General features: G+C 35.1%; 1 protein-coding gene and 1 non-coding gene across 13 annotated transcripts in view; one reads left to right on the top strand and one right to left on the bottom strand.

Moving 5' to 3' along the window:
* CEP128 (centrosomal protein 128) overlaps positions 1–13422 on the bottom strand; it is a 393596-nt gene that overhangs the window by 290582 nt on the left and 89592 nt on the right. For all 12 annotated transcript variants that reach the window (XR_003516054.2, XR_003516053.2, XM_027572708.2 and 9 more), the window contains one exon: positions 11723–11874. Coding sequence is in view for 10 of the 12 variants with exons in the window: in XM_027572708.2 (XP_027428509.2) it covers positions 11723–11874 (152 nt within the window). In the remaining 2 variants the exon portion in view is untranslated. The remainder of the gene's footprint in view (positions 1–11722; positions 11875–13422) is intronic.
* LOC113910595 lies at positions 9048–9154 on the top strand. Its single transcript, XR_003516108.1, has one exon. It is a non-coding gene; the product is annotated as a U6 spliceosomal RNA (small nuclear RNA).

Genomic DNA, 13422 nt, shown 5'->3' with positions numbered 1-13422 from the left:
GAGCAACCACTGATTCATACCAACATGACTTGATAGTCTTTATAATTTTTCTTCTCCTTTGTATGTACAGATAGAGATTCTTTCCTGTTCTTAATGTTGATTATGTATATACTCTTTAAAAAAAATAAACTGCATAAATTTTACCTAAGAGTGGAAAAAAATTCTATTTGTTCTCAAAAATCAATACTTAGGACAATATGTTTTGTGGAAACAATGTGACTGAACATGATTCAGTGGCTTGTTTTTAGTTTAGATCGGACCAAAGTTCATTTTATTTTGGTATTTGGTTTTAATTATTGTCTTAACTGAAATACATAACCTGACTTGTTAGTGTTAATAATTTACTTATAGACTGTTTGGATTTTTTAAAATATCAATTGGAAATAAAGACAGCATTATTAATTTCTTTAAACAGATAGCTTTCTTTTTCCCTTAATTACTGCCTGGACGATTAGCCCTATTACATTGGTGAATAGAAGGAAAGTGTTTGCTTCATTTCCAATCAATATTTCACTATTAAGTACAGTGTGCACTATAGGTTTTTAGTAGATACTCTTCAGTATCAGGAAGTTTCCCTCTCTTCCTTTTTACTAAAAGTTTCCCTAATTAATGGATGTTGAACTTTCATAAATGCTTTATCTCTTTCTTTGAGACACTAATACGATTTTCTCTTATACTGATTACAAGTGTTAAAACAACCAGGCATTGCTATCATGAACCAAATATATAGGAATGATATATAAACATGATACCAGTCTTTTGTTCCATATATGATCTGTGAATATCTTCCCCCAGCGTGGCTTGTTCTTTTCATTTTCCTAATGCAGCCAAGTATAAGGAAGAAATTTTTAATTTTGTTCAAGTCCGATTTATAATTAGTTTCATTTATGATTCATGCTTTTGGTGTCCTAGTAAAAAATCTTTGTTTATCCAGTGTTGGAAGTCACAGTACATAGTAAGTACATAGTAAGTACACAGTAAGTCAAGTAAGACTTTTTTTGGAAGTTTTTTTGTTTGTTTGTTTTTTTAAGTAAGCTCTATGCCAAATGTGGAGCTTGAACTCACGACCCTGAGATCAAGAGTCATATGTCCTACTGAATGAGCCAGCCAGGTGCCCCTGGAAGTAATTCTTTTTTCTAATTTTATTTGACAGAGAGAGATAGCGAGAGAGGGAACACAGGCAGGGGGAGTGGGAGAGGGAGAAGCAGGCTTCCCACTGAGCAGGGAGCCTGATATAGGGCTCGATCCCAGGACTCTGGGATCATGACCTGAGCTGAAGGCAGACGCTTAATGACTGAGCCACCCAGGCACCCCTTGAAGTAATTCTTTTAACTGTTTCACTTTCTTCCTCTGTTATTAGTTATATACCTATTACTCTTAGTAGCTACCCTAGAGATTACTATATGCATCCTTCACTTATTAACATATAAAGTAGATTAGTAATTTTATAACACACTCCATTTAGAATCAAAGACCCATAGAGGCGCCATCATCCCCCAGATGAATGTGTGAGCTCTATTCTAAATAGACACAGCCAAAGGACTGAGGCTCCCTTTTCCCAACCAGCCCTCCCACCCTCACTCAAAGGGCAGAAGGCATCATAGACTTAGATTGTTCCTGCCCCAGTTCTCTCATACAGTGAAGGTTCCACACAGAAAGGGCCAGCTGAGAGATCAGGGACTACCAGCCCCACCCAGCACCACACCTGAAAAGCTGGGGTTTCACCCCAGAGGGAAGTGGGCTACAGTCCCTGAACTCAGCTACAGTACTGTGATGCAGAGGTTCTATGAGAGGAAAAGGGAAGTTATATAAACAGAGAATCCGACAGTTTTGACTAAGGGGACTGACTTTATTTGTAACAGAACATAAATTACTGTCTAAGGATAATATCAAAAACAATAAAGACAGCTAAGAAGCACACTCTTGGAATCAGAAAACACTCCCAAAGACTGTCAACACCATATTCTTACAAAGAGGCCCAACTTTAATTGAATCAGACTGTGGTACAATTTATATCCCAGGGCACTGTCAAAAAGAAAAAAGAGAAAAGAAAAAGAAAAAGCAATCAGCTAGCAACTAATGGAGAGGATAAAAGCTAGGTGGATATCAACAGAGTCAGACTAGACAGAAGTTTAATGGGGAGATCAGGGAACTAGAGCATCAAAGAGAGCCCAGCGAAAACCACAATCATCCCTGGTGGTCATGGAGACTCTGCACATATTCAAGGCTGTACCCTCTGAGAAGTAACATCAGAAACTGCACACTGCAGGGAAAATGAGTTTCACTGAACTACTCCAGTCAATTTGCTAAACTAATAAAAAAGTAAATAACAGCAAACCCCAGAAGGTGGAGAGTTAGTATCCAGACTAAATACATTTTATAAAATGTCCAATTTCAACAAAAATCTGTAGACATGAAAAGAAATTTTAAAAGTGTGACCTATTCAAAGAAAAAAAAGACAACTGAAACTACCTTTGAGGGGGACCAGATGTTGAACTTAACAAAGATTTTTTTAAAAGCTACTCTAAGTGTGTTCGAAGAGCTAAAGGAAACTATTTTTTTTTACATTAAGGGTGTGTACAATGACAATGAGAATAGCAGTAAAAAGACAGAAATTATTTTTTAAAATGGAAATTCTGAAATTGGAAAGTCCAGTAAATTTAGTGAAAAATTCACTTGAAAGGTTCAATAGATTTGAGCTGGCAAAAAAAATAAAAAAATAAAAAAATAAAAAAATTTTAAAAATCCAAAAACTTTTTTTTAAAGATTTATTTATTATTTGAGAGAGAGAGATTGAGTGGACAAGCACATGCAAGGGGGAGGAGCAGAGGGAGAGAGAATCTCAAGCAGACTCCCTGCTGAGCATGGAGCCCTACACATGGCTCAATCTCACAACCCTGAGATCATGACCTGAGCTGAAATCAAGAGTTGGATGCTTAACCAACTGAGTCACCCAGGTGCCCCCAGAATCCAAAAACTTAAAGATAAATCAAGGGAGATTATGCCATCTAAAGAAGAGACAGAAAAAAGAATAAAAATGAATAAAAATGAACAAAGCCTCAAAGAAATGTGGAATACTAACATATATGCAATAGAATACTAGATGTAATGGAGAAAAAGAAACAAAAAATATAAAATAATGGCTAAAACTTCCCAAATTTGAAGAAAAACATGAAGCTATATATCCAAGAAGCTTGATGAACAGGTAGGATAAATACAAGGAACCCTCACCCAAACATATCAGAGTCAAACACTGAAGGCAAAGACAATGAGAAAATCTCGAAAGCAGCAAAAGAAAAGTGGCTCATCATGAATGAGGAATGCAATAGGATCAAAACTTATCATGAGAAACAAGGAAGAACAAAAACCAGTGGGCTGGTGTATTCAAAGTGCTAAAAGACATTCAACTAAAATCTTATATCCAGCAAAATTATCTTTTTAAAATGAGGTGTAAGAGGGGTGCCTGGGTGGCTCAGTCGTTAAGCGTCTGCCTTCGGCTCAGGTCATGATCCCAGGGTGCTGGGATGGAGTCCCACATCGGGCTCCCTGCTCAGCAGGAAACCTGTTTCTCCCTCTCCTGCTCCCCCTACTGTGTTCCCTCTCTCGCTGTCTCTCTCTGTCAAATAAATAAAATCTTAAAAAAAAAAAAAATGAGGTACAATAAAGACATTCTCAGATAAACAAAAAATGAGAAAATGTGTTGCTAGTAAACAAGCCTTACAAGAAATATTCGAGGAAGTTTTTCAGGTTGAAAGCAACTGATACTCAATAGTAATTCAAATCCACACATACAAAAAAAGAGTGCCAAGAGAGTCCAGTGACTCCACCACCATGGTCACAGATGACTGTACCAATGAACTAATGCTAAACCCAAAATGGCAATGGCTCAAGTTTTCTTATCTTTGCAATCTAAAGAGTCTCAATGACAGCATTGTTTCTCCATGAAGCCCAGGAGGGCAGCTGTCAAGATAGTTTCTTGCCTCCCTACATTAAACCCCCATTTGAGTGTTTCCCAGTTTCCTGTATCCTAGAGGGAACAAACAAATATAACTGGATGTGGCATAATAAGCCTGTAAAACTATAAAACCATTGTTCAGATTTTCAATCACCAATTACCAATTTCTATTTGAAGGTATTTCCTCTGCTTTTTGTCTTCTGATGACTCTTTGCTTTTACATTTATTGTTCTGTCCTCGGAGGATGGGGGCCCTCTTGGTACGGTAAGGGTGGGTACTCCTCACGCCCACCTCCTAAGGTTCAGACTCCCCATACCCTTGTTCCTCATTTTAAATCTCACTATGATTCTGCCCATCCATATTGAAGGGGGCCTGTCTTTCCTAGTGAAGTGAAACTTCAGTGCTAAATGTGAGTTCAATGATTGTGACTTTACAGAGGGCAATGAATGTTCTTTTCATTTGTGTACCCCCAGATTCTACCACTAGACTCGATACCTAATAGACTCTTAATCAAAATTTACTGAATGAAAGACAATAAATTGGGGTTCTTTGCCAGTTAGAAGATAGAAAAACAGATCAAAAAACCAGAAACCAAACCACATAATAAATTATATAACCTAAGCATACATATGGATGGAAGCCTCATAAAGTTCTTCAGAGGAGTAAGAAAAAAATGTATCTAATTTTGGTTAAACCCTACCTACCTATCCAGCTCTTAATTCCAGTTACTATATATTTTGGTTCTCAGATTTACATATATTTTTTTAATTTTTTATTGTTATGTTAATCACCATACATTACATCATTAGTTTTAGATGTAGTGTTCCATGATTCCTTGTTTATGTATAACACCCAGGGCTCCATGCAATATGTGCCCTCTTTAATACCCATCACCAGGCTAACCCATCCCCCCACCCCCCTCCCCTCTAGAACCCTCAGTTTGTTTCTCAGAGTCCATCGTCTCTCATGGTTCATCTCCCCCTCCGATTTCTCCTTCATTCCTCCCCTCCTGCTATTTTTTTTTAACATATATTGTATTATTTGTTTCAGAGGTCCAGATCTGTGATTTAACAAGATTTATAATCTTTTTATAATGTCCTGTTCTCTGCTAGAATCAACTATCTTATGATCTAATTTCTTAACATATTAATAACAAATGTTTTAAAGTTGATTTCTGTCAACTCCAGTATCTGAACAGTCTATATGCCTATTTCTATTTCTCACTTATATCTTGTTTTTTAGTAATGAGGTTTTATTTCTTGATACGACTGCTAAGTTTTGATCAAATGCTAAACACTATGTAACAAATTATAGAAATAATATGAGGGCTCTGAATGATAATGCCTTCCTCCTCAAAAGATCTTCTTTTGTTTAGATGGGCAGTTAGGGTAGGGGCAGATAACATCACAGCAGATTCAAAGCTATGTTACAGTCTTTGTGACTGCTGGTGCATTTCCAGCTTACCCAGACTCTAGGGTTTAGCCCTTCGGGTATCCCAACTGAAAGTGTGGGATGATTAGCAGGGTCCTTCTTCTTTAATGGGCCTAAATTCTACTGTAAGCTTTGTTCAGTTTGTGACTTAAACTTTTCAGGGGAAAAGTGGTGCCAAGTATCAAATCCATCACTCTGCATTCCATTCCTCAACAGAATACATGACTCCTCCTGTCCTTATACCCAGATAACTCTGATAACTTCAAACATATTTTTAAAAATATATGTCTTACCCAGTTTTTCTAGTTTTTCTCAGTAGGAAGTCTGTTCCGCAACAAGCTAATCCACCATTAACAAAGGCAGAAACTGTTCTCTAATTAGAATTGCCAAAAGTTTACCTAATTTGTTAATCTTCACTAAGAAAGAGCAAACTATAGCCTAATACCATTATAGGTTCCCCCCAAATAAGTACTGTGTCACATAAACTCATACTTCATGCAAGTAAAGTACTAGAAATTAAATGCGTTTAATACATTTGAAAAAATTGCTAACACTGACCTTTGCTTATGTTAGCCATGTGTTACTTATTAAAAATGTTTTTTTGCAAAGATAATTTATACCATTCGAACATTTAAGAGTATAACAGGCCCACTGTTTTCATTGTTTAAGGCTGAGTGTAGTCTCATTTCTCCTGGTAGAAAGCTGCCTGAAAACAAACTTCTAAAACACAATTTAAGTCTCCACTTAAAATGATAATGCTATCAAATTAAAATCACTCTAAAGGTTAACTATAACGACTTTGGGAATAATGCATGAACAATTAAAATATGCTTATTATAAAGTCTACTCTATATCCCTTTAATAGCATTTGTAGTGGTCAAGAAATGAACAACTATCAATTGCTAAGATTCTGCAAAAAATATTACCTCATTTGTTACATATCACCTATTTTTCCATACCAAGTCCTTCAATAATTATTCCCAAAGGTATATGTTATCTTTATAATTGATTTTAACATCAAATCTATCTATAATTAACATAAATTATCAATACTTCACTGTTATGTGAGGAATATAAGTTTCTCCCTCTCCCCCACCCCAACTTCATGCATGTGTCCACACACATGTGCATGCATACACACACACATCACAGAGACATACACAAAGGCCTACACGTTCAACTTATACATAAAACACATGAGGCAGAAGTTATGACTTCAGAAAATAAAGAACTTGAAAGGTGACACTTTTATTCCTAAATTATTTCTTCACTGACCCTACTAAATATTAAATATTGGTGATGTCTCAAAGGAAAATTTAAAATATTTGGTCCACTTCTACTTTCTGGCTTGATAGAAATATTATGCAACTCTGAGTTACAGAAAACAGAAGAGCTGCCTTTCTTCACAACTCCGATTTTTCCATAGATGAAAGATTTGAGAATTAAACTAAATCATCTTCAAAGTGTAAAAGTTCACTTGGTTTTGGAGTTTTTACTTGTAGGGCATCTCTGCCAGTAGTCAGCTTCATGAAGAACTTGGAGAATAGAGCATTTGTGGACTTAGCAATATGCTTCAGTGTCAGTTAATGTGGTTAATAACAGAGGCAGACCTCATCTGCACTAGGTTTGACAATTTTAGCCTGTCTATAAAGTTTTGCTGCCAATATTTGTTTTTAAAATCTCTGTATTAAAATTACTTAGTACTCAGTACCTTATTTTACAACAAGCAGTTGGATAAGGAAGAAATTATTAAGATAAAAAAACAATAGAAAATTAGGACAATGTAGGTCTCTAAGAAGGGCTTTAAAGTAGCATTGAATTGAAGGGGGCATTATTACGTAGCAAAGTAGCCAGCTTTATATATAAGAAACGCAAGAATCTAAAGAGTTTATCTTAAAAGCATGTTAAAAGGAACAACCTTCCTTCTGTTCCTAATGTACTAATCATCAAAAAGAAAAGTTATTATTGATTATCATTTCTGTTTTCCACTACCCTCTTTTTTAAAAGTAAATTATGGCATTACAGTTCCAAGTTTCCGCTAATGAATAATCATGTCAGTTGTCACTCAATTATCACTTTCAACATTCAATCTAAATTATGTAAAGCACCTTGTGTTTTTTTTTTCTTTCTTTGAAGTTCCTCATTGAATTTAAAAGTCAAATTTTTTTCTTCAAGAAAAGTAAGTTGATGGAAGATGGAGGCTGAGATTAAATCAGGGGGAATCATTGATCAAGGATACTTGGAATTCTTATGAATACAAATAGCCTATCAAGGTTAATGAGGTTCAACTCAAGTTTAGAAGAAGAAAAAAAATGTACTTAGTATTTTCTATGCATATACAGATTTAGGGTTTTAGGTACAATTTGAAAGGTAAATTATGCAAACTCAAATTCAGCTTTCATTCTGGTTTTTTACAAGCTATTTTCACTGTTTTTCTCCAGTGTAAAACAACTGCTTAAAATATATCCTCTGGATCAACAAAACCTGAGAAAGAGCAAAGGTCCCCTTGAATACTGACCGACAACTCTCCCAGAAATTAATGTGCTTTTAAAGAATGACCAGACAACAAATGTTAGCTTTGAAAAATAACCATAAAAGTGTTCTACAATTCACTATTTCAGTCAACAAATACTAATATAGGTAAGACACTATCAGGGGCACAAAGAAATACAGAGATAAGACCTGGTTCTTGGCGCATACTCATTTATGATTTGAAGAGGGATATACGTATTTAATTCATAAGTGGCTTCCAGAATGCCACAAGTTTGAATTACAACATCATTGCATACTGTTAAATGGCCCAGAGCAAAATCTGTGCATAGCAACATATCAAAAGAGAATGCAAACAGAAGGTTGAGCATCAGAGTGGAAGCAGAGAAGATTGTTAGAAAGACAAAAGAAGTCAGTTCAACACACTCCAAAAATAAAAACAGAATCTGGTGAAATAAACAGATCCCTGGTTACAAGGACTCTGTTAAAGAGAGGTAGAGGGTGGGAGAGCCTTACCATAGCCAGGAACAAACAGTCCTTTACACATCAGTATTCTCTGACTGTGTTCACCAAGCAACTTCTTGGTTACTAATTCACCTTTCTAAAACCTAGGTATAGAAAATTGGGTGACTGGTGCTCTGCATACAACAGTGTTTAAATATCCATATAGAGCCCCACAGGGTACATCAATGAGCTGGCACTCTTTTATATACTGTTCTCTGATGGGTTTCATTGTTAGTATGAATGTCTCCTGGGCCACATTAATTCTAGGACACAGAAAATTCAAGTTTCCAGATGTGAGGACAAGACTGAAACACGAGGTCTTCACCAAGGTAAGGACATCGAGGTCAGATTTGTCTTAGTGACAGGGCAGCTTTCTTCTGCAGTCCCCTATCTCCTTCATTTCAATTCATTTTGAAATTTTAAAGACATATACCTATATACTTTAAGGCAGTGTGAGAAAGGTGCCATAAGAATATTAGTGATGTGAGTAAAAGGATGGGGTATAGAAGAAAGGATTATTACTTGTAGAAGCTATAGCCGAAGAAGGCTTCAGGAATGAAAAGGCTTAGGATTTCCACAAAAAGAGGACCTTATAGGAACAGTGAACAACGGGAACAAAGACAAAAAAATGGAAATGAGTAGGAAAGTTTAAGAAAAAATGAGTTGAGTGCTCTCTTCGGCAGCACATATACTAAAATTGGAACGATACAGAGAAGATTAGCATGGCCCCTGCGCAAGGATGACACACAAATTCGTGAAGCTTTCCATATTTAAAAAGAAGAAAAAATGAGTTGACAAGACTGGGTATAAGGTTTTGTAGGAAAGGTGTTAGGAAGTTAGATTAAAGAGAAAGAGACTAGTGATTGAACAAACCACAAGAAAGAGTATTATGGCAAATGTTTTAGGGCCTGACCAATTAGTCACATTTTGTGCATGTTTATTTATTTATATTTGGTTTCTAAAAAGCAACTAAAGAAGATTAAACTTCATTATAGAATGTCTAAGGCAACACCAATTTTTTTTTTTAAAGAGACAGAGCAAGTGCAAGTAGGGCAGAGGGAGAGAATCTTAAGCAGGCTCCATGCCCAGCATGGAGCCCAATGTAGGGCTTGATCTCACGACCCTGAGATCATGACCCGAGCCTAAACCAAGAGTCGACGCTTAACTGACAGCTACCCAGGTGACCCCAACACCAAATATTTTTGAAAATTAAAGCAGAAACTAAATGCTTTTCAATTAAATTTCAATCAAATACCCAACGGAAGTCACATCAAGTGATCCATGACCAATACCATCACAAAGTCTACGCTAGATGTCATTTAGAGAACAGCTTGGAGATATTCAAAGGGCCTTCACAAGGAATGAAAGTAAGCCATAATCAAAAGTGTCACAAAATCTAAAACAATGGACATAAAATTTAATTAATTATTTTATTGTTAAAAATAAAGTTGGGGGGAAATAAAAATGGTTAATGGGAATTTCTTCCAGAATAAACAATGTCTTTTTGTAATACCTTTTTAATGGCAACTGGGAAAAAAATCTTTCATCCTCCAAAAGGAATTTGAGTTAGACTTGAGACAAATTCAAAGAACTTTCTGCATCAATTTTAGAATGTCATGCACACAGAGACAGGGAAATCTGCCTGGCTTTTGTTCTTTGTCATGTCACCACCACCTAGAATAATGCCTGGCATGCAATAGACAGTCATTAAGCATTTGATATGTGAGTAAATGTTCAACCTCTCTGTCCACCTGTCTTTCACATCCAAATCCATACAACCAATCCAAACTAACCCAAGAGAATGCCAACTCTTTCCCTAACCCAGGTGAAAATGTAAAAGAACTATTGTTAGGACAAGGGGAAAGCCAGGCTCTTTGAACAAGAGCATTATTAGGTTATTATAATTTTTTAAATGCCTAGGAATGTGAGGTTTTTTTTTCATTGATTGATTCTGCAAGTGTTAAATGAAGTGAAACAATGGAAAGGAAGAGAGAGGACAGACCAATATGTGGTTATAAACAGCTTAGCAAAGTGATTTTCTACTTTGATATTTATTAACATAGCTTTTTCTAATTTTTAATACTTAACTTTGGCAAAATAATATCTCAGCACTTTCGTCAGCAGGATCAAGGGCTAAAATAATTAATAACCATGAAGCAAACTTTAGAAGTCCTACAATTACAATTGCTCTGATAATATTTCTGATGAGTATTTATTATACATGTAGAGGGCTCTATAAAAAGTATGTCAATATTTCATTATCTTTACAAATCTGAATCTTGATCCAAATCTAAAATACATTTTCCACTGATGCACTAAAAAACAAGATATAAGTGAGAAATAGTAATAGGCATATAGACTGTTCAGATATTGGAGTTGACAGAAATCAACTTTAAAACATTTGTTATTAATATGTTAAGAAATTAGATCATAAGATAGTTAATTCTAGCAGAAAACAGGACATTATAAAAAGAATATAAATCTTGTTAAATCACAGATCTGGACCTCTGAAACAAATAATACAATATATGTTAAAAAAAAAAAAAAGAAAATATCAGGAGGGGAAGAATGAAGGGAGAGAAATCGGAGGGGTAGATGAACCATGAGAGACGATGGACTCTGCATTTTCCACTGATGCACTGACAAGATGAAAGAGGAACTCAGACTGCAGTAACATTAAATATTTCCTTTGGATTATATAAAGTTAGGTATCTTTAACACCAATTTTCTACCTTTCATTATAATTTAGAAAATTCTTCAAATGTGGCACCTTATTACAATTAGAATACAACTTCACTAATAAAAACAGATATAGAAAAGGACTGATACACATCTATTTCCAAATCTGTCATCCATGTTTGATATAATTTATATAATTATATTAGAATTAAGACATTTCCTTTTTATGAAGTTCTTTCTTTTGATTTTTAATATTTTTGGATAATTACCCCAATTCTGCCTCATGTAGAGGAGTGAGAGATTTAAAAATTTTTATGGTACCTTTTTTTGCTGTGCCTTCTGCCAGTTTCACCTCAAAATAAATGGTAACTCACCATTCCTTCAAAGAAAGGCCCCACCTCTCTGAAGGGCGGGTTCAATTGCCACTATAACAAAAATGTTTTCAAGTTTAACAGGTTCCTGGCTTTAAGGTCCAGATGAAAGAGAAATGAATCCATTGACATTTCTATGTATAATTAAAGTAGTCATCTACATAACTTTACATTACGTATACTCAAACTAGAGTTCATAAAATACTACAAAATTTCTATTAAAACTTCATTAAGCAATTCTCTGAAACAAAACTAAAGTCCTTTGAATACAACTTAAAAATAGCAAAGTCACCTCTATATGTGCTGCAAACTGTGCTTTCTCCTTGTCTTTTCGCTCCATGCACCGCTTCGCTTCCTCTAACTCAGATGCCATTGCACTGAAGTTCAGCTGCACCCTCAAATCTGACATCTGCTTCTCCAGATTCTCTTTTTCCTGCTCAACCCCTTGAAAGAGAAAATGTAAGGCTTGACAGTTGTTCTTTATTCACAGGAGAATGTACTTTCAAATAGTACAAAGCCTTGATGTTCTAATATTCCAGCTAACATAACCCACTATTAACACTCAATAGACTTTTCAGAATTTGCCAGACTATTGTTTCAGGTCTCACTCAGTATTCTAAAATATATACACTGATGTGTTATCCAATATTATTCCATTTTGATACTAAAACTTGAAATGTTATCAGATTTCTAGTACAACTGAACTCAGGGAAATCCTACATATTTTTTTAACTTTCCTTACATCTCTACCTCCAAACTCTAACACAGAAATACTGAAAGAATTTTCAACTGAGTTATACGTTAGCTGAAAGTTACTGAAGTTGACACACAAAATAATTCTTTCTTGCAAAATAAACAAATGATACTGTTAAATCTCTGTGTATGATCACTAACTAACTTACTAATTCTGGAGACTACCACCTGAAATTATATCAATATTAATTAAACAATTAAATAATTTAAATAATTAAACAAATTAAACAATATAGACAGATTTAGTATTTAATTCAACATACTTGGTCTGTGATGCACAGGACACTATTGCCACCTTCTTCAAACATAAATAACACAAAAACATTTTCTCAATTACCTTAAACTCCAAGAATAGAAACAAGACATATAAAATACTTCCTTGAGTCTAAGATGCCAAAAATTGGAACATATATTACCAATTTAACTGTCTTTCTGGTAGTTTCCTTTCCAGGAAAGGAAAGGAAGGATACTAGCAAATTAAATTTATACATCATTCATAAGACACATCTGAACTTAAGAGATATCAAAGTGTTCAAAATTGTACATCTTGGATGTACATGGATGGAAGAAGATACACAGGCATTTTAATAGCATGATGAAGGCAATGACAGACACTATACAGATATTTTACAGATACAGTTATCATACAGAAATAGCACAAAGGATAGAGTGATTAACTCTATCCTGATGAAAAACTCAGGTGGGAAGAAACAGAAACTAAGTTAAAGAATGAATATAGACTCTCACCAAGCAAAAGAGATGGGGAGTTGGGGTGATAACTCAGAGAAAGGAAGAGACATAAAGCACAGAGGTACAATACTAGATTTAATATTCAGGTAGCTGCACACAGTACTTCCACATGGCTACCAATAAGAGGGAAGGAAGAGGGAGGGTCAGCAGGGTGTTTACACATTGCTAGGGAGCTTAGAAATTATCCTACAGATGAGGATTAGCAAACATTTTCTGTAAAGGGTCAGAGAGTAAATATTTTAGGCTTATGATCTCTGTCACAACTACTCAACTCTGCCCCTGTATTGCAAAAGTAACCTAGACAGTGAATAAATGAATGGGAATAGCTATATTCCAGTAAAACTTATTTACAGAAGTTTGGATTTGCCCCTTGGGCCATACTTTGCCCAGCCCTGCTAGGTTTCCAACCTGAAAATATGCATATTTATGTGTAAAAGTATGTATTCATTTTACAAATATATATTTTAAATTTTATATTTAGATAGGTAT

Source organism: Zalophus californianus, chromosome 6 (assembly GCF_009762305.2).
Source record: "Zalophus californianus isolate mZalCal1 chromosome 6, mZalCal1.pri.v2, whole genome shotgun sequence".
Lineage (NCBI taxonomy): Eukaryota > Metazoa > Chordata > Mammalia > Carnivora > Otariidae > Zalophus > Zalophus californianus.
This window is presented reverse-complemented; position numbering and strand designations above follow the sequence as displayed.